The sequence below is a fragment of the Trachurus trachurus genome (assembly GCF_905171665.1).
Source record: "Trachurus trachurus genome assembly, chromosome: 13".
Taxonomy (NCBI): Eukaryota; Metazoa; Chordata; class Actinopteri; order Carangiformes; family Carangidae; genus Trachurus; species Trachurus trachurus.
The window spans coordinates 33,176,018-33,201,003 of record NC_139892.1 but is presented as its reverse complement, the minus strand read 5'-3'; the positions used below and the strand labels follow the sequence as shown (position 1 = coordinate 33,201,003).

The 24,986-nt window shown below is 42.6% G+C and overlaps 2 protein-coding genes across 2 annotated transcripts; both read right to left on the bottom strand.

The window, feature by feature from the left end:
• Positions 1–1,880: 1,880 nt before the first annotated feature.
• On the bottom strand, positions 1,881–8,874 carry rhoub (ras homolog family member Ub). Its single transcript, XM_083985872.1, has 3 exons — positions 8,045–8,874; positions 6,127–6,185; positions 1,881–4,073 (listed from the first exon to the last, which is right to left on the bottom strand). The coding sequence occupies exons 1-3, from the start codon at positions 8,262–8,264 to the stop codon at positions 3,618–3,620; spliced, it is 735 nt and encodes a 244-aa protein (XP_083841998.1). The 5' UTR covers positions 8,265–8,874; the 3' UTR covers positions 1,881–3,617.
• Positions 8,875–11,352: 2,478 nt separating this feature from the next.
• rtn2a (reticulon 2a) lies at positions 11,353–24,576 on the bottom strand (the record flags this gene model as incomplete). Its single annotated transcript, XM_083985879.1, has 10 exons — positions 11,353–12,113; positions 13,377–13,435; positions 13,525–13,571; positions 13,675–13,744; positions 15,646–15,784; positions 16,553–16,760; positions 21,369–21,593; positions 22,441–23,031; positions 23,499–23,552; positions 24,546–24,576. The coding sequence occupies 10 exons, from the start codon at positions 24,574–24,576 to the stop codon at positions 12,038–12,040; spliced, it is 1,500 nt and encodes a 499-aa protein (XP_083842005.1). The 3' UTR covers positions 11,353–12,037.
• Positions 24,577–24,986: the final 410 nt, after the last annotated feature.

Below are 24,986 nucleotides of genomic sequence, written 5' to 3'. Positions count from 1 at the left end.
TTAAATGTGCAGTATAGTTTTTTCTCTCACTTCAGAAATAGCTGAAGTTGTACATTATAAAGGGCAATGTAGTGAATAACATGGAAGAATATAGAAACTATTCAGACTTATACTGTATATTGAACTCCTTTTTTGTCGTAGTCGTGTGTCGTAATGCATGACGGTTGTTAGTCATGGTTAGTGGTCATCAGTTGTACAACACTGTACCCTAAATTATGGAATCTCTGAAGGCAACTATATCGTGTAAAATAGTTTTCATTTGCCAGTCAGCAATAGTTAGCATGTGCTATAGAAAATATATAGTGAACAATATATAAATAGTGAAATTTAATTGAAATTAGGTGGTAGCAGGAAATACGCTAATAGCGGGAATAGCGCTACCACCTAGTATTTGGATCCTTACACTGAAGAGCACCAGAGGTAGAGACTAAGAGACAAAGAGACTAACTTACAAAGAACTGATACCCATGCAGCACTCCTGGCATGTTTTTTGATTAGGGCCGGGACTTTAACGCATTAATTACGATTAATTAATTACACAAAAATTAACGCGTTAAAAAAATTAACACATTTTAATCGCACTTATTTAAAAAATAATAATTTTTAATTTTTTCCAATTTTTTTTTTTTTTTTCTCACGTGTGTCGCGCCCGCACGCGAGAGAGGCGGCAGTTTGAGAGGCTGACTGGCAGAGATGAGAGCTGGTGAAACGCTAGCATGGTTATTTAAAACACCATCTCCGATCTCTGCCTGCACATAGATACACAGACACGGGCGCACGCTAAATGCGCTATATAGCGCTAATTGCTCAGCTGCAGCGCTATATCTATGACCTGTCACTGTCACAGGTGCATCTCATCTCATTATGATAGGACTTCACCCTCAGAGCTCTGTCTTCAGACTGTCCTGACCTGTCCCTGAACATCACACAGGGACAACATGGAGCTGCCTGTGTGATTGGTTACTGAGTTTTATTAATGTTTACATCTGGCTGCTGAGTTCAACAAATCAGTTTATGCTACTGTGATTTAAGTAGCCTAGTTAAATACTACAGTAATCATCATAGTGTATTGGAAGGAAAGACCATTTAATCTGTATGTATCAAATATCGATTAATGAATTAATCGATAATTGCATCCCTAGTCTGTTGGTCTTGGTTAAGTACCACCTTGAATGCTTAAGCTTATGTATTCAGTCATTCAATGGTATAGCCTACTAAAATCCATGTGAAAAAAAATGCTTCTCACTGTTCTCAGGTCAAATATTTATATGCGATTAAAATGCGATTAATTGCGATTAATTAATTACAAAGCCTCGAATTAATTCGATAATTTTTTTTAATCGAGTCCCGGCCCTATTTTTGATTTAATTGAAATTAGTCTTGGCCGATTTCATTACTGATATTTTTGTACTTGTGTGTGATTGTGAATTAGCGTCCTTTTTATGATGATAAAATAAACTCAAACATTGACAAAGCTGCTGTGTTGTTTTGATATGTGTAGACCTGATAATAGTTTGAAGCTTTTGGATATAAAACTACCCTCATTCTACTTTTGGTGTGTTTCTACTGTAGTGTTTCTCCACCTACAAGTTTTGCAAGACAGCAGGAACAAAAGTCTATTAAGCTACATTTTGGTTGGAAACCTCTGTATTTAGATCGGTTCCTGCTTGTTGTTGTTTTCTGTATTCATCACTTAACCACATAAAAACACATGGGGTCTGTTAAAACCCTTACTATGACACCTACTATAATGACCTTTGACCTTTGAAACCATGAACAAGCCCCCCCCCCCACACACACTTTACTCTTATCACATCACATCCTCTGGAGTGTGACAGTTGAGATAACGTCTCCATGGAAGAATCAACAGAGAAAACAGGTTAAATATTTCACATTTTATTTTGTTCCGCTCGTACAGCTCAACAAACTGCTCTCACACCAGAGACAGACACCAACTGAATCACTCATACAGTTAAGTACCATTGATAGTTGGACAGCACAGCCAATGACCAAGTCACTTCTATATGTACACACACATTTATCCTGATGACATTACAAACATCATAAATGATGATTACTATGTAACATACATAATGACACATCATGGTTCATACAACTGCTCTGTATTGCTGTTGATCAGTTATTGGCCCAGAAGGAACAGATAAATAGACAGACAGACAGAGCTGAACGACAGGCTTCTGAAAAATAAGAAGCAAACATAGAATCAGTCTCTTTGGTGATTTCACCTCATTTACTGTGTAATTTTCAAAAAGAGGAGAGAGCTCCATTATACTGACCAACAAAGAATAATCTGTTTAAGGCCCTGACTACAATGACAATGACAGACCCTGTGATCATCCAGACCAGTGGTGTTGTTTCAGTGACACTGAGTAAACTTAACTTTAATTCTTAAGTTTCCACACCACTGATCCAAAGGCCATTGCATGGCAACACTTCAGTGATATGTTTGGACTCTGTGTGATAAGTGCAATGTACGGTGGCACTGCCCAACGTATTGCTGCAACCTTGTAACAGTCACAAAAAGTTCACCTGAGAAGTCAGGCGATGCTTTTCAGTCAAAGTGAACAACTGAAACTCCTAGAGTTTCCTGAAGTTAAAACAAGTATGTGTGTATACGTGTATGTGTGTGTTATCCAATCCAGGTTGGTTGATGTGAGGAGCTTACAGACCTCCGAATGTGTGGTTGGCTAACAGTGTGACAGTTGTATCAACACTGGTGGAAAAGTGGCACAGACACAAGCTGGTGTAGAGACACCTCAACACCTGCTCGTAGTTACACAAACAATTGTGACAACATACATCATTCAAACCACTCGTACAGTACACAACCTCAAGAACTCATTGATTTCATACAAATTTATACTCATGTACATTTGATTGTAATCCAAAAGGAAACGAGTTAAAATAAATTTGATCTTAATAAGAAGTTGTCATTGAAGCCATAGACACTTCTGGAAACAAAGGCTCGGGATTGGCTCTGATTTTCAACAACAGAGCTTCTGCAGCTTCTGATTGGGGGTTTAAGATATCGATCAGAAGTGTTGGGGTCTGAATTACAGTGTAAAACACATAGAATAATATACTTTGTTAAAGAAGGATATCAAATCAGACAAAAAGGAGGAGTATACTTTTAGTACATAACATCACTGCCTGAACACCTCCCCTCCAAATCAGCTCACATTTCCTTTGGACAAGTCCAGTATGATATGCAGTCCATGTGCCATTAAATTTTATTAGCTCCATAATTTTTGGTTGAATGCTGGTCACAGTCATATTTAACAGTTCAGACTGGCTCTGAGCAGCAGACAGTGGTTACAGTCTCATGCTTTCTGTCTTTTAGGCATCAACATTGGATATTTTATGGTCAAAAGGGAAACCACGCCAAACCCGCAACCACTCTCCAGCTCAGGCAGGCACACTCTCCGCCTCTACTGAGCTGTTGCTCCGCTGGATTAAAGTCACTCCGGCCAGCACATCTGGGTTTGTCCAGGTGAACGTCACAAATAGAAGTTCGTACATCCAAGTGAGTCCCAATCCACGTGTCAGCAGTTCCAGTTTTATGTCAGTCACAGGAAAAAAAGTCATCCCCTCTCTGCCTACTGGACGCACACATACTTCTTCCACCAGGACTTGGAGAGCATCTTCATCTTATCGGCTGTGCTGCGGACCTTCCTCTCCCGCCGTGCCCTCCTGTCAGACTGCCGCAGCCCAACGGCGATGGCTGCGTCAAACACCTCCTTCAGATTCTTTTGCGTCAGCGCCGAGCACTCCACGTACGTCACCGCCCCGATTTTTTCCGACAGCGCCCTGGCGTCTTCCTCCAGCACGGGCCTCTCCCGCCGCCTCGCCAGCTCGATCAGGACCTTGACGTCCTGCCGCAGGTCGCACTGCGTGCCTACGAGGAGGACGGGCGTGAGAGGACAGCGGCGTCGGATTTCGGGGACCCACTTCTCCCAGACGTTTTGAAAGGACGCCGGGCTGACCACGCTGAAGCAGAGCAGCAAGGCGTCGGTGCGGCTGTAGCAGAAGTGGCGGAGTTTGTCAAACTCGTCCTGAGGGAGGAAGAAAACCAATAATTAGCAATGCGGTAATGTCTATAAATAATAGTTTGCAGACTTTCCATTTGGCCTTAATCAAATTCCACACTGTGATAAATAATTTCCCCTTCACTTCTCACCCACAAGGACCACACACACTCCGCCGGTCAACTCACTCCGGCACCTTAACATCACAGAGAAGGGAACTGCGCCAATAATCATTTAATAACAACCAGTCTAAAGAGTGTTTACATACTGTAGAGCTAACACAGACTATGTAGGAGCCCTGCCCATTCATTTATATCATCTACAGTAAATCTCTTAAATTAACACTTCGGAGCCACGTAGCTTCGACTATCAAGGGCCTCCCACATCCTTGAGTACATAGATTAAGGCTGGCAGAAACCTGACACAACCCCCTCCTTCTTTCTATTAACCCTCTCCTATCCTAATCCTTCTTTGCTTCTATACAATGCACTGTGACGACTCAAATCTGTAGAAACAATCAGATTTCACGCTCAGCAATCGCAGTGGACACTTATTAACTTGTGAGTTTCCCACACAAGCGTTTGGCTTTGCTTTGCGATTCCGATGACGTACGTCCATCTCTAGAATATACAGACATATCAACATCTGCGAGTGAGGAGCAACTTTGTTTATCAGCTCTGGCAGCAGCTGTTATCTCCCTCCTCTGTCTCTCTCCCTCAGCTTTCTCTCCATCTCTCTATTTCTCTGTCATCTTTTCTTTTTTTTTAGCACACCCCGACCCTCTTCTGGCACATGGCTCCCCGCTCTTAAGAAATTGCATCAGTACATGAAGTGTTTGCTCACTTTTATCTGCCCATTGTTGCCCGAGCTTGTCTGCGTGTGCGCATCTACGTGTGTAAGTGCAGTTATAACACAGCGTGCAGCTTGCAACACGCTGTGAGGTTTTACATGTATTAGGGGCTTGTTCAAATGCCTCGTTCCACTTTACTGCCAAATTGTCTTTGATTCTGTGAAGAACTGGCAGTGCTTTCGCAGCATTTGTGAATGTCAAATATGCTGCTCCCGGGGCAGGGCTCTATTGAGGTGGATTATCAAACAACCACCCGTGCTCCAGAGAAATTAAAACACCATTTCACAAGCTGTTCCTTTCAAGACTGCCCCCCCCACCCCCCACACACACAACATGATAATGAGTCAATAACTGTTGCCTGGCACGTTGCTTGTACCTCTGTGTCCCGTGCAGTGGAGACAGACAGAAAGAAACTGTTTTCATTTTTTCACATATAACCTCCAGTCTCGCCTCAACCACAAGCTATACCTGTTTGAGAGAGCGTTATTTCTAGATGAAGAGTGACAGCAGAGCGCAGGAATTCAGCTATTTCTACACCGGTGAGCTACTTGAAGTAACAGGCAAGAAGCCCTAAAGGAAAGGTGGAAGGCAAGGACAACATAGGCAGAGCACAAAAACAGCAGAGCTCCATATGGATGAATATTTCCACTTTGATTGACCTTTGATTTTTTTTTTTTTTAACAATTTGTCAATCTATTGGATGTCAAAAAGTGGGGAAAAAACCCTCAAGTAGTTGAAGAGCTCAAGATGACACTCTGAACTCAGATCAAAAGTGCCACATTGAAGCAGTTTGATAAAAACAAAAAAAGTGCAAAAAGCCAATATGTGAGAGCTTGGAACATTCAGTGTTTGGATTTTATGTTTTTATAAATGATTCATAGATGGAAGTACAAAGAACTGTTAGTGTAGTGGCTCTGTGAGGTTGTGCTTTGGCATAGTGGTGCTTAGAGCTAAATGCTACCATCAGCCTGCTAACACACAACTTCCTGATGTTTGGCAGGGATGATATAAACCATCTCCGCAATCATATCTTTGAGTGTGTTCACATGCTTACATTTGCTATTTAGCATAAATATGAAATACTGCGGCTGATAAACAAAGGTTTTTTGGGGGAAAACATTTGATCTGAAAGCTGTGTCGGGTTTGAGGGGTGAAAAACATGTGTGGCACACATTGCAATCTGGTTAGCATGCCAAATGCTGTGTGTGTGTGTGTATTAACCGAACTCACCTGTCCTGCAGTGTCACACAACTGTAGTCTAACCGGGTTTCCATCCACCTGAACCACAGCTGTTGACACAGAAACACAGACAGAGAAAATATTACTTTAACCCTGTGCACCAGCTCCCACCTGACACCTCAGTGGTTAACATACACACACAACCAACCACCAAGAGGATTCTCTGGAATAAACACAAGTCTGCCAGTTGAAAACACAAAGACCCCCCGCCCGGCTCTTGCAGCTCACAAACGGCCCGCTCCGTCTCGCCCACCCACTCTGCCAGTTACTGTTGAGACCATAACACTTTACTGTCGCTTGGACCACTCGGAGAGCTTTGTTCTCTGTTGTGTTTTGACAGAGGCCATTCCAAGGCTGACTAAGAGTGGGGTGAGGGGGTGTGCGTGTGGGGGGGGGGGTAAAAACAAAGCAGATTTTGTTTGTTCACTGACTCTCTTCCAATCAGCCTCACATCCAGATTGGAAAAAAAAAAAGTGGGTGAGTCATCTTACAGCGAGTTTCATTACAGGGCCATTTATTCTTTTCAGAAGAGTGAGCACAATGCAGAGCAGCAGGCACATGGAAACATTTACAATACGCCTGGAGTGGTCGGTCATACCACCTGATCAAAGAGCCTGCTGGAACGATTCATGTAGTAGGACAGGCATCATGGCACCCCACTTTGACAAAAGCGAGGAAAAAGAGCGGGAGGAGAGAGAGAAAGGGAAGGTAAGAGAGAGCGCCCACTGTGTAATCATTTCCTAGTCCCTGACACATGATAGTGCTTTGAGTTTCCACACCAAAACTGCCTCTTCTTGTCATCCCCTCTCCCAGCCTCCCGCTCCTCTGTGTGTCTGCCACCTGTGGCATTGCGTAACTGCTCAGAAGTCAGCTCTCAAGAGGGCACTCTCTGATCCCGGGCATCGAGAAATGACATCACCACGAAGGGCCCCCGACTGCACAATCGCTCTCTGTCAGGCAGCGGCGAAAGACAATCTCTGCCTCAGAGCCACTGCAACAGATGTGCCCATTCCAGTATAGAGGAGAGGGCTCACGGGTCAAGGCTGACAACAATAGGCAGAGTTGTGCAATCCAAAACCCCTGAACCACAGACTGCTCTGTATAGGAGGGTTGAGCAAGTGAGTGTTTCACAGGGTTTGTGTTGGCCGAGTTGTTCTCTTTTACTACACATGACAAGTTTTACTACAAGTTAGTGTGCAGTGGTGCAATGTCAAGTATTGTTTCCTAAATTTTAGCTAAACATCTATTATGTGTGATGTTCATATAGCCTGCTCTTGCATCCTGCAGAAAAAAAAACACAAAAAAGTGTCTAAACAAAACTGAGGATGTGACCATGAAGAAATAAAGGGGGTCAACAGGTCAGAGGTGTGTTTTTTTCCTGCCAGCACTGGTCAGTTTAAAACAAGTGCCCCCTTTGAAGGATTTAGTTCTCTCCTTTTATTTTTCATTAAACAAAGCCTGCTGGGACTAGTGAGACTGTTTGGAAAAGTGGATCTGTGCCAAATGGAAACCTGGCTCGATCCGGGGAGGACAACTCATGTGCATTAACATTGGTGGAGGACAGATAATAGGAAACACAAACACATCTATCATAACAGTGGAATAATAGGGGGAAATGACAGAATGGGCGGGTGCGCTCAAAACATGAGAAGTTCAAGAAGAATTCAGTGGGAGACAGTCAGGCAGGTAGAAACAAATTGATTTGCCCGTGAAGTGGAAAAAAATGTCATTGGAGTTTAATTCCCCAGAATGAATCCCAGTCTCTGCCTGTGGGAACCCTTCATCTCTAGGAAAAACGAGTTTGGGGTGATACTGCTGCCGTAAATTTCCCTTACACACACACACACACACCAATCTTTACAGGATCTATCATTAAAAATAAAAGAAGCAATTTCTTGACATTTCTTACCCGAAAAGTCATCAAATGCAGTTGGGACGTATTTGGTTGGGTAGCCGTTCGTTGTGTAGCTGACCACCAGGCTGGTTTTGCCCACCGCTCCATCGCCGAGCAGGACGCACTTCAGCAGCCGCTCCTGCGCCTCTCCCGGCCGGGCAGTTTGGGGTTTGTGTGGGGGTACCGGGGGGGCCATGGTCTTTCCGTAATCCATGGTGGTGAGCGGAGGTGACATTCAATGGGCCAGCAGCACTTCACCGCGCTCTCCTCGACTGGCGGATGAAACACCCACCATCAGAACTGGTCTCCTTCCTTCTTCTGCTGCTGCAACTTGCTCACGGTCTGGAGAGCGACTCGTGCGTAAAAGCTCTCCTCTTGAACCTGCACGCTGTCAACTCCAGTGAGGCGAAATCACCATCCCCGTCCACTGGCCCGAGCTCTGCAGTTTCCACCGGGAGGGCGGATCTAAACGGGGTTATATCTCCAGATTGATTTGACTAACCCCTCCCACTTCACCTCCCAGCAGCGGAGGGCTGAACACACTGAAGAAAGTCCCAAAAAAACATACTGCTTGTAAAAGTTTACTTGAAATTGGGAGAAATAGGATTTCTATTCCTCTTTTATATCTGTTTTGCTTTATAACAATAAATACCACATACTGTAGGCAGCCCATCTACTGTGTCCTTTTCTAGGGCCATGACCCTGTGCAGGCAAGTCCAAACTTGTCCTCGCCAGTGTGGAGGAGACAACCTTGATGTCCATTTTGAACATGACACATAATGCACTGAAATTTCAAACCCCACTCAGGTCTCCTGACCTACTTAAATTTGTAGCCAGCTGAGCCTTAAGGAGCAGCCAGTGGCCGTAGACTGTCTGGGAATGTGGAGTAGAGTAGGCCATCCTCCTGTATGAAGACAGATCAGTGAAGACAGACAGACACGAGTAAGAATTGGACAATTTGAACGTAACTCTCCTTCTGATTGGATCGTTTTCAAACTGTCCAGATGAGATCTTGTCACCCCACTTTCAACCTGTGAAGCACACTTGACACCTGGGATTGGGATGGAAGTTATGTCTAGACTGTTGTCGCCCCCTGGTGGTTTAAAAACAAAGCCCTGATACATCTGAATTACTAACATGTCAAGTGGGAAAACTGTGGTCCAAGGTTTACATGTAAATTACTTTTAGTATGTAGCCATATAGGTCAAAGCCATTGTACATTGTACATTGGTATTTGTCAAAATGGCCTTAAGCATTTTTAGACCTGATATTTGCAATGACAATGTCAGGAATCATGTTTTGGAAGCATGAGTGGCTCTGCCATATCCCACCTGAGCCCTGACAGAAACCTTATAGAATACCAATACTAAATCTAATTCCGGGTATAGGTCCTCCCTTTGCTCTTGAGGGTAGCCTCAGTTTTTTGTGGATTTCAACTGATGGCAGAAATAGTCTGCTGATATTCATGGCACATCACATTGCAAATCTCTTGTTTTCTCACATCCCAAAGGTGTTCCTCTGGATTCACATACCAAGACAGGGGAGACCACTGAAATACACTGAATGGTTTGTTTTGTTCATGAAAGCAGTTCGGACCAGTTTTTCTGCTGGAAGTAAATTGTGGCCCGATTTGCTATAACATTCAAATCATAGTTGACAGGTATTAAGGGGCTCAAACTATAAAATCTTCCCCACACCATTACACCACCTGAAGTGGTCCATGGATGTACACTGTCAATAGCAAATTCTGAACCTAGATTAATTCAACCATCTAATGTTTTCCAGACTTCATCCAGTCTGACACTGAGTTGTGCCACAGTCAAAGATATTGTCATCACATTTTCTCCATTCTCATGTTTCATATAAGGATTTAAAACATTGTACTGCCTGACAGGAGAATTTAATGAATGAAAAGGTGTACAGTTGTTCCTAATGAAGAGTGCAGTTAGTCTAGAAAATAGTTGATTTTTAAAAAACATTATTTTAGGCAACAATGTACTATAATATACATAAATGGCTATCTATCAGAAATCCACACTACACTTCTTTATGCTTTTCAATTGTTTATTTTTCCAAGATTAAAACTGTAGTATTTCCAAGAATACAAAATAATCAGTGTACTACTATCATGAATATAGTGACTGATTTTGGTTGATTTTGAACAAAATGATGACCTAAATTAAATTAAATGAACTAAAAGTCTGTTTGAATCCAATTTCATCGATGACTCACACAGAAAATATAAAAACTGACAAAGAAAAAAAAAGTGGTGTAGATTTAGTGAGACTAAAGTAATGAGTTTGATTTATATTAACAGCAGTTTTGTTGAAATATCATTTGACACGACAGATCTCAAAGGATTAACTTTTTTTGTATGTACCAAACTGTGTTGATTTAATGCCTTTAATTTCATTGCTATCTTCATTCGCTTTGCTGAAGTTCCTAGTGGAAGAAAGACAAAGACAAAAAGTTCATTTGTATTAGTACAGAAAACAAACTACGGGAGGCCGAGTGTGCGTGCAGCTAACTGTATGTCCGATACTAAGCGGGACATGATGTCACTTGTTTGGATGTCATGGATCATGTCTGTTAACATAACAAGGCTTGCACTGCAGGACACAGGTAGATTACGCAATAATAAGGCATAAGAACAGACACATTTTGGTGAGAGCTTCAAAAGCAACCCCTAGAGGGAAAAATGTGTATCCTGAATAATTTTATTAATCCTAAAATGTACCTACTTACAATTCTTTATAAGATACCTTGTCATGGTACACATACGTACTATCACACAAGTATTGTACACGTACAAAACACCATTCTCAGGAAGGCAATGGTCAGGTTGCTCTAAGGAGAGGTTGCTGTAAGCGGTTGTCAGGAGTTGTAAATACTGTGAATCAGATCATGCACTATAACCTGCAGTTTGAAAGGCACCTGCTGTATTTCCCTCTAACGTTCCTGCACCGGTTTCCTTCAAGGATGAAAATCAACACTCTAAAATCTCAGAGAGGATTTCTATCTTTAGTGTCAACACTTGTAACCAATCATAACATTATTCACCAACCCCGACACCTCTGATGCTCCTGTCATGTAACTTCAATCCATTTATGAAAAATCTCAAGTTTTGAACCTGTTGCAGAATTCACTCGTCGTCCTGAATACTCTGTCTCGAATTACCATTTACATCAGTGAATGAGGGAAAGTGAAGAAGTGTAAGCAATGGAATAATGTGAAAAAAGGAAGAAAAACAATCTTATGAATGATCATGTGAATGAAAGTGAATGTCTGTGTGGATGAGAAGAAACAGAAAGTTTTGGAAAATAAAGAAGAAATGTGACTTTAATTGCTTGTAGGTAACATCTCAGCAAGCGGTATGTCAGGAATTACACGCACACAAACACACTCATACTTGCATACACACAGATAAACAGTCATGAGAATGAATATGCATTCAGAAAAGTACATGTGCTGACACATGCATTCTTATTTGCCAGTTTAATGCTGCCATGAATAATAATGTTTTTTTTTTTTTTTTTTTATCTCTTCTAGCCTAAATCACTTTAGAAACTGACTTCCCTTTTCTCAGGTGTGAAGAACTTTCCATTTCTGGTCTTTGTTACTCATTTGGACTACAGCTCCTTCTAAGACACTTTAACATTTTAAAAACAATAAGTATTTCCAAAGATGGTCACATGACGAGCTGTATCGCTGAGTCTCTCCATCTCTGACGTCAGCAGCAAGAGTCTCATCCAGGATTCACACACCTTGATTTGACCTGGATTATCTTTGAACCCAGCCCCCACCTCTAACCCCATAATTTAGATACAGTTAGAGAATAAAGTACCATGCGTAATCCTCATCTTCGTCCGTTTAAGTTAATATCCCTTCCCTTCCCCAGTCTCTGAAGCTCTGTTCTGTGGAGCTCTGAGCACAGACTGCTTGGTAAGACATCTGAGTGACAGCCTGTAACTCTCGGAGCTTGTCTTTAAGTTCTTTTTTCATCAGTGTTTACTGGGCTTTGGGTTTGGCGCCACCGGGGGTCGGGTCAGGAGGAGGGCCACCGCCATGGGCAAGTCTTCGGAAGCTGGAGAGGGAAAACAGAGGAGGGTTTAGTGCTTAGTAGATCATAAAGGTGCATTTCAGAAAAAAAAAACAGTGGGTGGAAACACCTGAGGCACATATTGACTTGCACCCCCTGTTGTGTGTAATTAAATAACTCAGACATTATATTAAATTAGGTTTTAACAGTGTAAATAGAAAAATTCAAGAAAATAATCTGTTGACCTGAATTAAAAAACATTTTAATAAATCAATTGGTTAAAATGCATTTTGTGTACCCAAAATGCAATTTATTTTTTAATGTGTCAGCCACTGGGGGTGCAAGTCGGAAACTAGAAGGGGGTGCATGGCCTAAAAAGTTTGGGAACCACTGATCTACTGCACAACATTATTACTATGAGTCTCTAAGCTGGCGGCTGGAGTTGGGATGAATATTGTCTTAACACTACACTGTTAACCTCCACAGATGTTTATTGATTCTTGTTGAGAAGACAATTGTGGTGGCTGTGGCTCAGGAGGTGGCTCAGAAAGTTGGTGGTTTGATCCCTGAATCCTCCAGTCCACAGAATGAAGCGTCCTTGGGTGAGATACCCAGAATCGTCCCTGATGATGATATAGTCTGTGTTTAAGTGTGTGTGCGATGGAAGTGCTATATGTAGAGTAAAGTGCTGTATGAATGTGTGTGAATGTGACGATAACACTTGAATAGGTATTCATAAGATTGACCTAACACTGTCATAACCATGACATAACAGCTGTCATAAACATCAATGAATACTTATGACAGCTGTCGTTAAGTGTAATTCGGTAAGTTATGTCACTTTTAATGCAAAGTTGACATTGTTTGAGATGTTTTTGCTCTGACAACTTGACATAAAGAGAATTTAAACTGTCATAGCAGACCTAATTGCCAAACTTAAAAAAATTATGTCAAGTTGTCATAACAAGGACATCTCAAACAATGTCAACTTTGCATCAAAAGTGACATAACTTACCGAATGACACTTAACGACAGCTGTCATAAGTATTCACTGATGTTTATGGCAGCTGTTATGTCATGGTTATGACAGTTTTATGTCAATCTTATGAATACCTATTCAAGTAAAGTGTTACCAATGTGACTAAGTCATTAAGATGAATGGTCGTTAAGGCTACAAAAGCGCTATATAAATGCAGTTCATTTACCAAAATCGGAAAAAACTGAAACAGACATCATTCAACATGATCGTCCCTGTCTGTCCAGTGGTTCAAATGGCACCATTGAGACAGAAGATGGCGCCATACTCACGTGTCCTGGACATTATCAATTTGGGCCTGGATTTTTCCAATGACACCATCCACTTGCTCCTGTGACATAAGATAAATGCTTATGTTATGTTTATTATATAGCAATGAAGGAACAATTTAAGTGGCAATAGAGAGAATGAAGTCATTACCTGGCGTTGTCTGTAGAAAAGTGGCAGAGAAAAGACAGCAATCACACCTGGAGAAGAAAGAAGATGGAAAAGTAGATTGGTTAACATTATAGCCACACAATGTTAACACACTGACAGATTTCCAGCAGGCAGCAGATTGCTGTGTCTTACTGATGATGAGCAGAGTAAGGCCATTGAACACCCTTCCCACGTAGGTCACAAGGTACATCAAGACCAGGAACTAAGAGCAAGAAAAACACAGAAGAGTTGCATAGAGTTAGTTCAACTTCCATTAATGATCCGTGCAGATGCCAAGAAAACTCTCCAGCACTGCTCCATGTGCTTTTAATTTAATTTTTATTAGGAAGCAGCACATCATTCTGCACTGTTGCCTTCCTCCCCATGAATCACATTGTGGATATCTAATACAGTGCTCAATAAAACAATCTACGCTGACATTTTTTTCCCCTTTTTGATGAAGAAATATGCCCCAAGTACATGACCCAATATAGGTTTGAGTGTCTCCCCTTATATCACTCAGTGTCTCAGCCACTGCGTACGGGATCCAGTGTTGCCCTGATATGGGACACCCCTGTCTCAGATGGAAAGAGACTCCAGTTTATCCTGGGTGTTTCTGCCTACGGTGTCCTGTGTGTCATGTCACATACCGGCCAGGTCAGGGTTGAGACCGGGAGGTCCTGGGATTCAGGGGCTCATGCAGTCACCTCACCATTTACTGTAAACGTGATAACTCTGTCCGGTCGCTAACTGCTGCTGTTCATTACTGAAGTGCTGTACATATTTTAGAGATGAGCTAAACTGATTCATTTGTTGATAGGCTGTACTGTATTATGAGCAACCATTAAATACATATTTCAGTTGATACTGGCACAAACATTTAACGTTTATTACAATTAGGTTTGTGTATCATTATGATTACAGTAATATTGCTATTGCAATTGGTTTACCAATTACCTTTAAAGAAGCTATTTGATAGTTTAGCTCAGCCATCATTGGGTTTTACATGACTGGACGTTATAGTGACTCAGAACTAGAAAGTTATGAATCTGTCCTGCCACACTGGTTAGCATGCTAGCTTAAGTAGAGGGAAAGAAGTGATGGAAAAAGAAGCAACACAAGAAGGTCACTGTCGACCACTGGAGACGGGATGAAGTTTGGTGCTTCACTTCTAGACTGGTAAGTCTTCATGCTAATGTTGGCTATGTAGCAAAGATAAAGCATCCAAATAGCTCCTTTAATCAGATGTTAGCATACATATTGTAACATATAAAATGAATGATTTAATTTGTAACATTTTATAATCTATCTTTAATTTATAATCATGTTAGGTGAATAAATGTACATTCTGTACATTATGTTTGGCAGAGCCTGTTATCTAACTTCAACATGTGGACATGAGCCTCCAGGTACCAACGGACAATTATATGATTATTGGCCGCCTTGCTCTATCACCTGAACTACACCCCCATGGCAGTAACTCAAGAATTAGGTTTTAGGAAAATAACTTCCAAGCATTGTCTATCAAATGCTAGAAATACAAGGTTAAAAGCCACAGACTGTGGGAGCAGATAAAAAAAAACATATAATGATGTAATAATGTCACATTCATTTAGACTCAACAAATACTAACATAATGCTCTGACTCTGATAATGACAGAGGCAGATCCAGAGGCTGGAGAAATAGCATAAATGAGATGAGCAAATCACACTGCCATTTAGTACCGATTCAAATTAATTTGAAAGGATTTATTTTTCCAAAGGGCCTGATTGTTTTCCTCATGATTACCAAAATATGTCATCGGGACAGCCAGTTGCTGTCAGTAATAATGCCCCTATTTAGGAGCAGAGTCTTCAGCTTTGAGCTAGCATAATGGGAGAGCCGGTTGGCATAGCGATACTGTCGTCTCCAGTGATGGAGGGAGGAATATGACAGAAGAGGGAGTGAATAGAGCAGGACAATGCAGAGATGCACTGAGCCGTGGGTTAATTAGAAGACATTATGGACAGGGTGAAGTAAATCATTCAAGACAGACAGTTTATAGACTGAACAGCTCACACTTACAAACACACACACACATTTAAGCACGAAAAAAATTATGAAAAACTCATTTCATAGCCCACCTTGAGAGAATCAAAAACGTTTCCAACAAAAAAGAGTCTCTTCAGAGTGTCAACAGCCGACAGAACCATGACGATGGCTTTCCGCATATACATGTCAGCCTGCTCTCCGCTCAAAGTGATGTCCAGGTCCAAGTATTTCCTGAGACAAAATAGGACAATAAAAAAAGAGAAGATGAAAGATGAGTCAGTCGCACTTTACTGCAGAGAATTCATTTCATGTTCTAATCTTTGTTATTTTTCCTTTACTTTTTTACCAAATAGTGACGTAATCCTTCAATCCCAAATATAACCCCCCTCTTGTTCCCTCCTCCGGTGTCCAAAGGTCAAAGGGCCCAAGCTTGTCAATTTGCTGGGTCAGCACCAGGTGTCAATAATCAATTTAGTCTTTGTGGCTGTCATTTAATGCAAAAGAAGGGATATCTCTGACCAGGGATTAAGAAAGCACGTAGATTTGCCATTTATTAAAGAAAATCCAACAACAAACTGCACTGCAGCACAAGCAAGGAAATCTGGAAACAATATGACGCTTACTACTCCAGAATTTATTTTCCCAGTCATTTCATTGCCTGACCTCTACCTAACCCCAAATATGATGTGCAAAAAAGAAAAACTAACCATACGCACAGCTATTGTGTATTTTATAATTGGAGAAATATAATTTAAAAAATGTTTACAAATAAACAAAACAGATCTTGGACTGAAAACACTTTTGGCTGAATGAACTCTTTGCTTGCTTTGGAAGAGATAAATGGACTGTGACTTGATGCGCTAAATCCAGGTTCTTGTGTTATGTCATTTTTCTCTTTTTTGTTTGGACCACTCTCACTGTTCCCTTTCAGAAAAGAAAGAGAGAAAAAAATTACCACTTAACCACTCCCCTGCATAAAACATTGGCAGAGCAGCTTACTTGAAAGGGTGCTGTCCGTCACCCCAGCTGAGGACGTGGAGGAGTTGGTAGTAGATGCGCACTGAGATGGTGAAGCACATGATAGCCAGGGAGACTGTGGAGACCACAGTGATGATGCTGAGCTGGAACAGGGACAGCAGGCCCACCACCAGCCCTGTTAGCACCATGCCTGTTCGCTCCGTGTCCTTCCAGTAAATTACGTCCATCACTGCAAGACAAGGAAGGACAGTTGAAGAAGTGAGGATTAAGAGAAGACACGCGTGCCTTGGTATTATTATTTTCTCTTATAGTCTGGTTTTTATTCATTCTTTTTATATAATTCATTTTATTTGTATCATGTATTGTATTGGATGAATGTTTTTATGTGTGAAGCCTACCAAAACAAATTCCAATCAACAATGCTGACATGGCAATAAAGTATTGAAATTGAAATTGAAAAAGGTTTAAAATGTGGAAAGATTTTGAATTATTGAAGTTCATTATTAGTGAATGAAAAACGGACACTGAACCAGACCAGAGACAACATATGGGCTGAATTGTTTACATACAGTACTATATCATTTCTTATCACACATGAGATTCTGGTCACCAAACTTAAGAAAATTGTCCCAGGAGAGATCACATCTGTGTACACGACTGACATCATTTTGAATTACTGCTTCCTTCCTGGTTTGAATACACCAGCTGCAGCAACATCACCCATCGACCTCTTCAGCTTTTGGCCGATACACAGGCTCTTTCCATTTTAGGGGTAGTGAAAGGAGAGAGACAGGAAGAGGGGCGGGAAGATAAGTAGTTCCAACATAGGGATAGGAAAGGGAGAGGGGGCGAGAGAAATGGTAGGGGGAGATAATGATTCAGGAAAGGGTTTCCAGACTTTAGCGAGAGAACACGCGCAGCAGCTACGAGGACACGTCAGGCTCCGGCCTGAGATAAATTTAGCTCTCGGATGAAAGAGGGAAGCAAGCAGTCGAAGAGAATTTAAGTGCAGGCTTTCACAGCACCTGCTGACAGACGTCAGGCCTTCAGCAGGCCCTTTTCCACACCCTGTTGGTTTCCCTCCCTTGTCACCCAGCAACAGCTGCCGTGGAGACTGAGGCGTCCTTACAGTCATGGTTTACTGGAGTGCACACCTCCAGAATATACAGTAGAATATATCTCAACCTGGTTTGAAATCTTTCAATAAATTGCATTAATCTCAGTGTAAATGACCACACTGCATTGGACGAAACAGATCAAACGATAGCAAACAGCCCATAGAGAAGTTAAAGCAAAGTTACAGCACTGTGTGATTACAGGGTCGGTTGTATGGCGCTGCACTGTCAGACAGGCATAGCTCTTTGTGCTTGTCATTCAGTGAAATGCTAAGCCTCAGCATTAGAATAAAGGGAAGCCTCTTTGAATAGAGTGCAATGACAGCAGGTGGGTTATTTATAAACATCACTGCACACAATTAATACCCACGATGCCCCTGCAACACACCTGTCCAACCAGTGTTGGGGACAGTGTTACGTAGCATATGGAGTCAGAGTTGGTGATTGATGTCAATAACAATAGAACACTGTAATCTGAAAGCACCTTGTTTGAGGTCAGTGTGACAAAAAAACTACATGTTAAAGATATATGCACTGCACTGTATTACTCTGCACTACTACACTGGAGTAGAGGAGCTATGCAGCAGCATTGCAGGAGGCATGCACTGCATTTATATATATAGAGAGAGATATTGCTGGGTATATTGTAAACCCAATGGAATAGTACACAAGACACTTGTATCCTGCTTAAATAATCCGCAAAAAAAAAGCAGAGGGGTTACCTGCCAGACTATTACTTGACCAGTTTTTTCATATAGATTAGTCAAACATAATAACATGTTCATCAAACAAGCTTTACAGGTGCTGGTAGGAGGATTTTATTACCTTCAGGGAGAGCCAGGCTAGCAGTTTCTACTGTTCCCATTCTTTATGCTGAGCAAAGATAATAACCATCTGGTTAAGAAAACAAGTTTTTTTTTTTTCTTTCTGTGAACTTCTTTCTGTGTGTTTCTGTAAACACACATGCTATCACATATCCATCATAAACTGTCTCTCTTTAGAGTTAAGAAGCAGCTAAATCTGCAGTCTGCAGTGTGCAATTATTTCTGTTGGGTGTAATAAATACTACAGTCTTTAGATGCCCTGAGGGTGGACATGTTTATTTCTATTGCTATCTATAACCTACTGTACCACAACTCTGCTGTAATAATACATTTCCAGTCCTTTTTCATGTGCAGCTACATCCACAGGTGCTCTGCGATGAATGACTCAGACATTTGAGAGGATTAATTACCTTTAATCAGGAGGCAATTACTTCTCCACTTAATCCACAGTTCAACACCTTGGATATAACATCAGGACATTAATTAACCTACATCCCAGAATTTCAGTGTACAGATGGTGACTGAGTTATATACTGTATATTATTTAGGATGAGCCACAAGGGAGCAACTACTAAAGGACTCAATAATTAAATGAAGTAATCAACAAACCATCCAGTCAATTAACCAATAAGATCATAAATTACGATTCCTTTTTAAACATCTGCACCTATACGTCATTTGACCCTGGTCATGTCAGGTCAGTCGCGTGTTCAGAAAATCTTGTAGTACTGCAGAACCCAGCTGGCAGAGTTATAACACGACCACAACGATAATCTGCTAATGACATACCACAACATGACAGTTTCAGAGTCATTTGAATTGCCGGTGCTCATTTCAATGAAGCCTGCTGATATGGAGAATACCCGGCCACATCTGAACAGCTCATCACTTAAAAGCCCAACACACCTCTAAGCTGATGGAAGCTGCCACCTCCAGAGACTCTGTTTGTAAAATGATCAAAGAGACGCGAGAAATACGCTCAGTTCCCACCTTCAGTCCCCTGACAGCCCGGCCTTCTCTCCGCTACACCAAAGTCACAAAGCTTAAGTGTCCACTAACTAAAGATAAGACATGGTCTCCAGTTGAATCTGTGGCTTTCCTCTGCAGCTTCCCTCTGCCTTCTTCCTTCTCACCGATATCAAACAGCTCTTCGCAGTAGCCGACTGTCAGCTCGCGACTGTAAACAAATACCTACACATCATCTACGTAGGTGTACACTGCTGTCTCAAATCATCGTTTTTTACACTCCAATCCCAGCTCCTCACCTTTGCAGTCCATTTTGGTTGCCGTTCCTGCGTTTCCCCCCTTGCGCCCTCTGTCCCTCTCTCTGTCCCGCTGTGCTCCCCCTCGCCCCTCTGAGCTGTTTTTGGCCACCCCCTGCTCACTCAGCAGTCCAAAGGCCTGACAGCCCAAAATAATCTGGTTTGCAGCACCGCCCACCGCTCTTCAAGACTCCAAGAGCTTCACACATAAAGAGATGATTCACAGCAATCACACAAGAATCTCATAAAATCATACCATCTTCCTCCTTACAGCACAAATGCACTCTGGAGCAGAACTAATTTATGGGATTCATTTGAACTTAGCTCTTTAGGAGTTGTGCTCATATTTAGGTGTCACCCAAGAACTAAAATATGAGAACCAGTGTCTATTTTCACCGAGCCGAAGCCAAATCTTTTGGTGCCACCACTCCTGACAATAAACAGAGGAATGACTGGAGTTTTTGCATAAATGGGTGTGATTTTCTAGCAAATAATGAATGAATATCTCATTGTAAAACCTCCAGAGAAGATCTGCATGCTTGGTAAAAAAAGAAACATCAGACAAAAATACAATTAAGTGTAACTGTATAATTTATCCACTTTAATTGCTGCAAAGACTAGAGATGTTGGTACTGAGTCAGAACCAGACTGGAAAAGGTTTTTTTTCTGTAGATTTGCACAAAACTTACTTCATCTGTTACCTGTGCATTTAAATTATTTGCTGAAGCATAATGTATGACGGCTATAAGTAGAGTTTGGTATCAAAGAATATTGCAAATTTTTGATGGGTGCTGATATGATACATGAGTTTCCACACAAACTGCAAAAATATATTTTTTTAAAACCTTGAATGTCCTGCAAGAGTTTTTGACCGGTTTTCAGTACATAATACAAAAAAAAGCACTGAGCTTTGATACACAGTCCAAAAAACCAAATAATAAAACCAGAAAAAAACATGATGCTCCAATAGATGCATGTGTGCTATTTATGTGGACACCCTAAACTCTGTCATCAGCCTGACCACACATTCATCAACAGTGTGAGGGTCCACCCTCAGACCCCCCCCCCTCGCATCAACTAAAATAAAACTGAGCTCAACTCTGACTGACAGTCCACTTAAAGTCCCATTCAGCTAGAAGACAAGATGCTATCTCTTGTTCTCTCTTTCTCCCTTCATCTGTGTCTCACTCACTCCCACAGCGCCAACAAAGTACCACAAACCTGCACGTGAAACAACTACACACACACACACACACACACACACACACACACACACACACACACACACACACGCCTCTCTTTCTGTGTCGGTGTGCCAAACAGTAATACACTCTGATATCAGCATGATGGTGCGTGAGCCAGGAATGCTCTACCCACAATTAGCCAATCGCTCTTGAAATCCCGAGAGAGTGTTACTATGGAGACACAATGGATGGCCAGGACTTCCGGGCGGTGGGGTGTGTGTGTGTGTGTGTGTGTGTGTGTGTGTGTGTGTGTGTGTGTGTGGGTGTGGGGGGGGGGCTGGTGGTCTATCTTTGCCTGCCTGCTCTTGAAGGACCACGCTGAAATCTGATATTACGGAAGATTCAAGGTCTGAGGAACGAGGACATTTAAAGACAATGGTGTCGTACTGTACCTGCTATGTGGGCGCATACTGTCCGGTCCTCTGATAGGTTGAGCGCTGAAAACCAGTGATCGCTGACCAGCTGTTCCTGAGAGTTTAAACCAATGGCAGCCGGCGACGAGGACGCTGCGCCTCTGGGTTGCACAGATGTGAGCAGCTTGACCGAGATGGTCTCCGTGCTGAGAGGAGACTCCGGCTCGGGGGTGGACGAGGATGACGACGACACCGCTGCTGCTGCTGCCCGGAAAGAGAAGATGATGATGTCACTTTCACGATGACATCACCACTGACTTGTGCATGCTCATCTTGACCTAAAACTAAAAAAACATCTTGGATCATGTTAAATTTGAAGTCTTTGATATTGCAGTCATGTGATGGTTTAAACTGATGACAGTATTTTCTTCCACATATCCAAGTTTCTACTTAGGAATAGCATCATTTCTGTCATTTTGACTAAAACTATAAATAAATAGGGTAAATTATTCATCATTCTCAGATGAAAATACACCATTCTTTAGTCAGATCTAAATGGTTAAGTCCATACAGCAGAAGACTTCCACATGTGAGTTTGTTTTGGTTTTATGCTCTGTTTTGCCTCTGACACCTGCTGTCATGAACTGGATAATATCTGACGCTATAATGCACAAATGTTTACTACGTTTCATCACAGGAATACACCTCTAGTTGCTTTTTCCAAATAGAGGCATCTGCACTGACTTTTGGCCACGGCTCACTTCTGCCTCTGCGCCATCACATCACGTGACGAGCGAGGTCTTCGAGAAGTCGGGGCTATATAATCAGCTCTTGGCAAAAACATGGGGTTGATGCTCATGACTGCTGACAGGAAGGAGGAACTGCCTGTGCCAGGAGGACGGGCAAACACGGGCACATTATTTGGGCGAATCCTCAGCTCATTTGGGAAGCATCCTCTGAAAATATACAGAGCCCAACCAGAACTAATGAATGGTAGGAAAAGGAAAGGAAATCTGAATAATCTACTGCAGCATGGAGCCTACTTGAAATAATGTGGCTTGTTGAGAAGCTAAGATGCTAAAAGAGCTCATCGTCTCCTTGTCTGTCTCACCCTGAAGTGTCTGTACGGGGCTCTGCTGCTGGGAAGACAGGGTTGGAGGCTGGACAGTCTCAGTCGTACTGCTTTGAATCTCCTCTACTTGGATTCCAGTGTCTCTCCCTTGAGTTTCTGCGTCCAGATTTTGGGGAGAGGGCTGTATTGTAACAGTCTCAGTTTGTCTGTGCTGCTCTCTTTCCCTCCTTCCTGTTGCACTTGCAGCCCCGGCCTCCGCCCTCTCCTGCTCTCTCCTCTCCGAGGCTTCCTCCTCTTCCTCGCGACCGAGGAAGGCCTGAGGGTCCCAGTCTACATCCGGGGAGTCCAGCAGCGTCTCCAAGGTGTCCGTGCGGATCAGAGGAGTGCGGCTTCCCCGGGAGCCGGTCCTGCGCCGCTCGCGGAGGTGTCGCGTGGCTCCCACCGCCTCGGCCTCGGCGATGGCGATGTAAGAGAAAGTCAGCTCGAAGGAGTTCTGACGCGGCGTGCCCCAGATGGACGGGGATGACGCCAGTCCCTCGTCATCATCTAGATCCCTGTCCCCACCCTCGTCATCGTCAGACCACTCCCTGGCCGTCTGCAGCTCGTACATCTCCGACTCCTCGTTTCCGCCTGAACGGGCCCAAAAAAAAAAAAAAAGTGGTCACCCCAAAGCACGGAGAGACACACAGACACAAGACAGGGAGGGTAAATATAGAAAGTCTACACACTGTGGGCAGGAGGAGCAATTCACAACACTAAGTAGTTCATTCAATAATAAAGACGGTGACTAACACTGTGTGTATTAATCCAGAGTTGTGTGATTGTGCTTTTAATAAATAGACATGTCAGATGAAAGCAAAAGTGTGTCATTTGATGCCAGGGAGAAAAAGGTGTGAAACATCTGAGGATGGAAACTCCTTTGATAATTGAATGAATGTCCCTCTTTCCAAAACTGAACCATAACAGTGCTTCTCTTCTAACCTGTGGAGCCTCGCTGCTGCTGTTAGAGGTGTTGAGGTAAATACATTTCAATGACATTTTCTTATGACAGCGGGAATCTCTTGTACTACAAGTGCTTAAGTGTTTCGTCTTCCTACCATCGGTGCAGGGAGGTGTTGAGTCTGGAGTGGACGCCACAGAGCCATATTCCTCTGGAAGAAAACAATGAACATTTTTAGATAGAGCTACTTGTAAACAAACAGTGTCAGAAAACAAATGTGTTGTCTTTGCTGCCTTTATGTGCTTGAAACTCATTCTTTACACCTCATATTCATCTTCATGGTGTATGTGTACTAAAGTGAAATGATGAATAAGTTAAAAGCCCCATCAAACACTGCAGTATGAGTCACATTTTAAAAGTTATAACAGCGGACTGAGCTTAATGTTATTGGAAATGTCACGGACAAGCCAACTCCACTCTATATCCATACTGAAAATGCTGATATATTCGTATTGAAAATGCTAATAGCTGATCTTATCAATAAATATTATACCTCAACACAGAATAACATCACAGGCCACTACACATAAAACTGTGTGCAAATGAGTTACATATCATAGATCATAGGAATGTGACACTTTTTAGCTGCATACTGTAGGTCAGTGGATACAGACTGGTCTCCTCACGGAGCTACTGTAGACTGGCAGCAGTAAAGGCCTCCACTACATTAGATAGCCAGCATGACATTAGCTAATAAATCAACCCAGACAGAGCAGTGAATGCAGCATATTCTCTCCCGCCTGAACACATGCAAACGCTCATACATTTAACAAAAAAAGGATGTATATGAAACGCATATCAGAAGATTTTAAGTCCAAGTAACTTGCATTTTTTGTATTTAGCGACATAAACATTGGTAAATCAATGAGAGACAAGGAACGGCTCTGCCTCTGCCTCTGCTTCTGCTTCTGCAGTGCATCCGTCCATTCAGCCATGTGTTTATTAAAGGTAGGAGCAGGAGCAAGGGGATGGAGAGTATAGGCAGGAAGGGGAGGGAGGGGAGGGTGAGCTAACACATGCGATGCTCACGGCAAGAAGAAGATGATGAGCTGGAATATATTTATATATACGTCAATGGTATGTACTGTAGCGCACCTCCTGCATGCAAACACGGTTGAAAACAGCAGAAAAAGAGCAGACTCACGGCAATGGGAGAATCCTAAAACCTGGCCCATACTCCATCAAGGCATCGCTGGGCCCATCCAGTCTGGAAGGCCCCCCCCCTCCTCTGCTGCCGGAACTCACACCCTGTAGATACACATACTCTCTCTCTCTCTTTCTCTTTTGCTCCCTCCTCCTCCTCCTCCTCCCACTGTTTCTTGGTCGTCTGTTGAGCGGCGTCCTCCCTCTCCTCCCTCTCCTCCCTCTCCTGCCTCTCCTGCTCTGTCACTCAGCAGCCCCGCCCTGCTGCCTCCCTCCACCATCCACCCCTCCTCTGCTCCCTCCCTCCCTCTCTTCACTTCCTCTTGCATCAGTATGACTGCAGCGGTAGTAGTGTGCGCTACAGCAGCAGAGGCAGAGGAGTCTGTCCCTGTGGCTGTGGCCTGTTGTTATCTCCCATTCATTGTTCATCTTTGTCTGTCTG

Excerpts from the sequence above, each read along its gene's own strand:
- rhoub (XM_083985872.1), bottom strand. The coding sequence starts at position 8,264 with ATGTCACCTCCGCTCACCACCATGGATTACGGAAAGACCATGGCCCCC. Across the intron at positions 6,186-8,044 it reads TGCATTTGATGACTTTTCGG|CTGTGGTTCAGGTGGATGGA; the intron begins GTAAGAAATGTC and ends CTGTGTCAACAG. Across the intron at positions 4,074-6,126 it reads TGTGTGACACTGCAGGACAG|GACGAGTTTGACAAACTCCG; the intron begins GTGAGTTCGGTT and ends TTCCTCCCTCAG.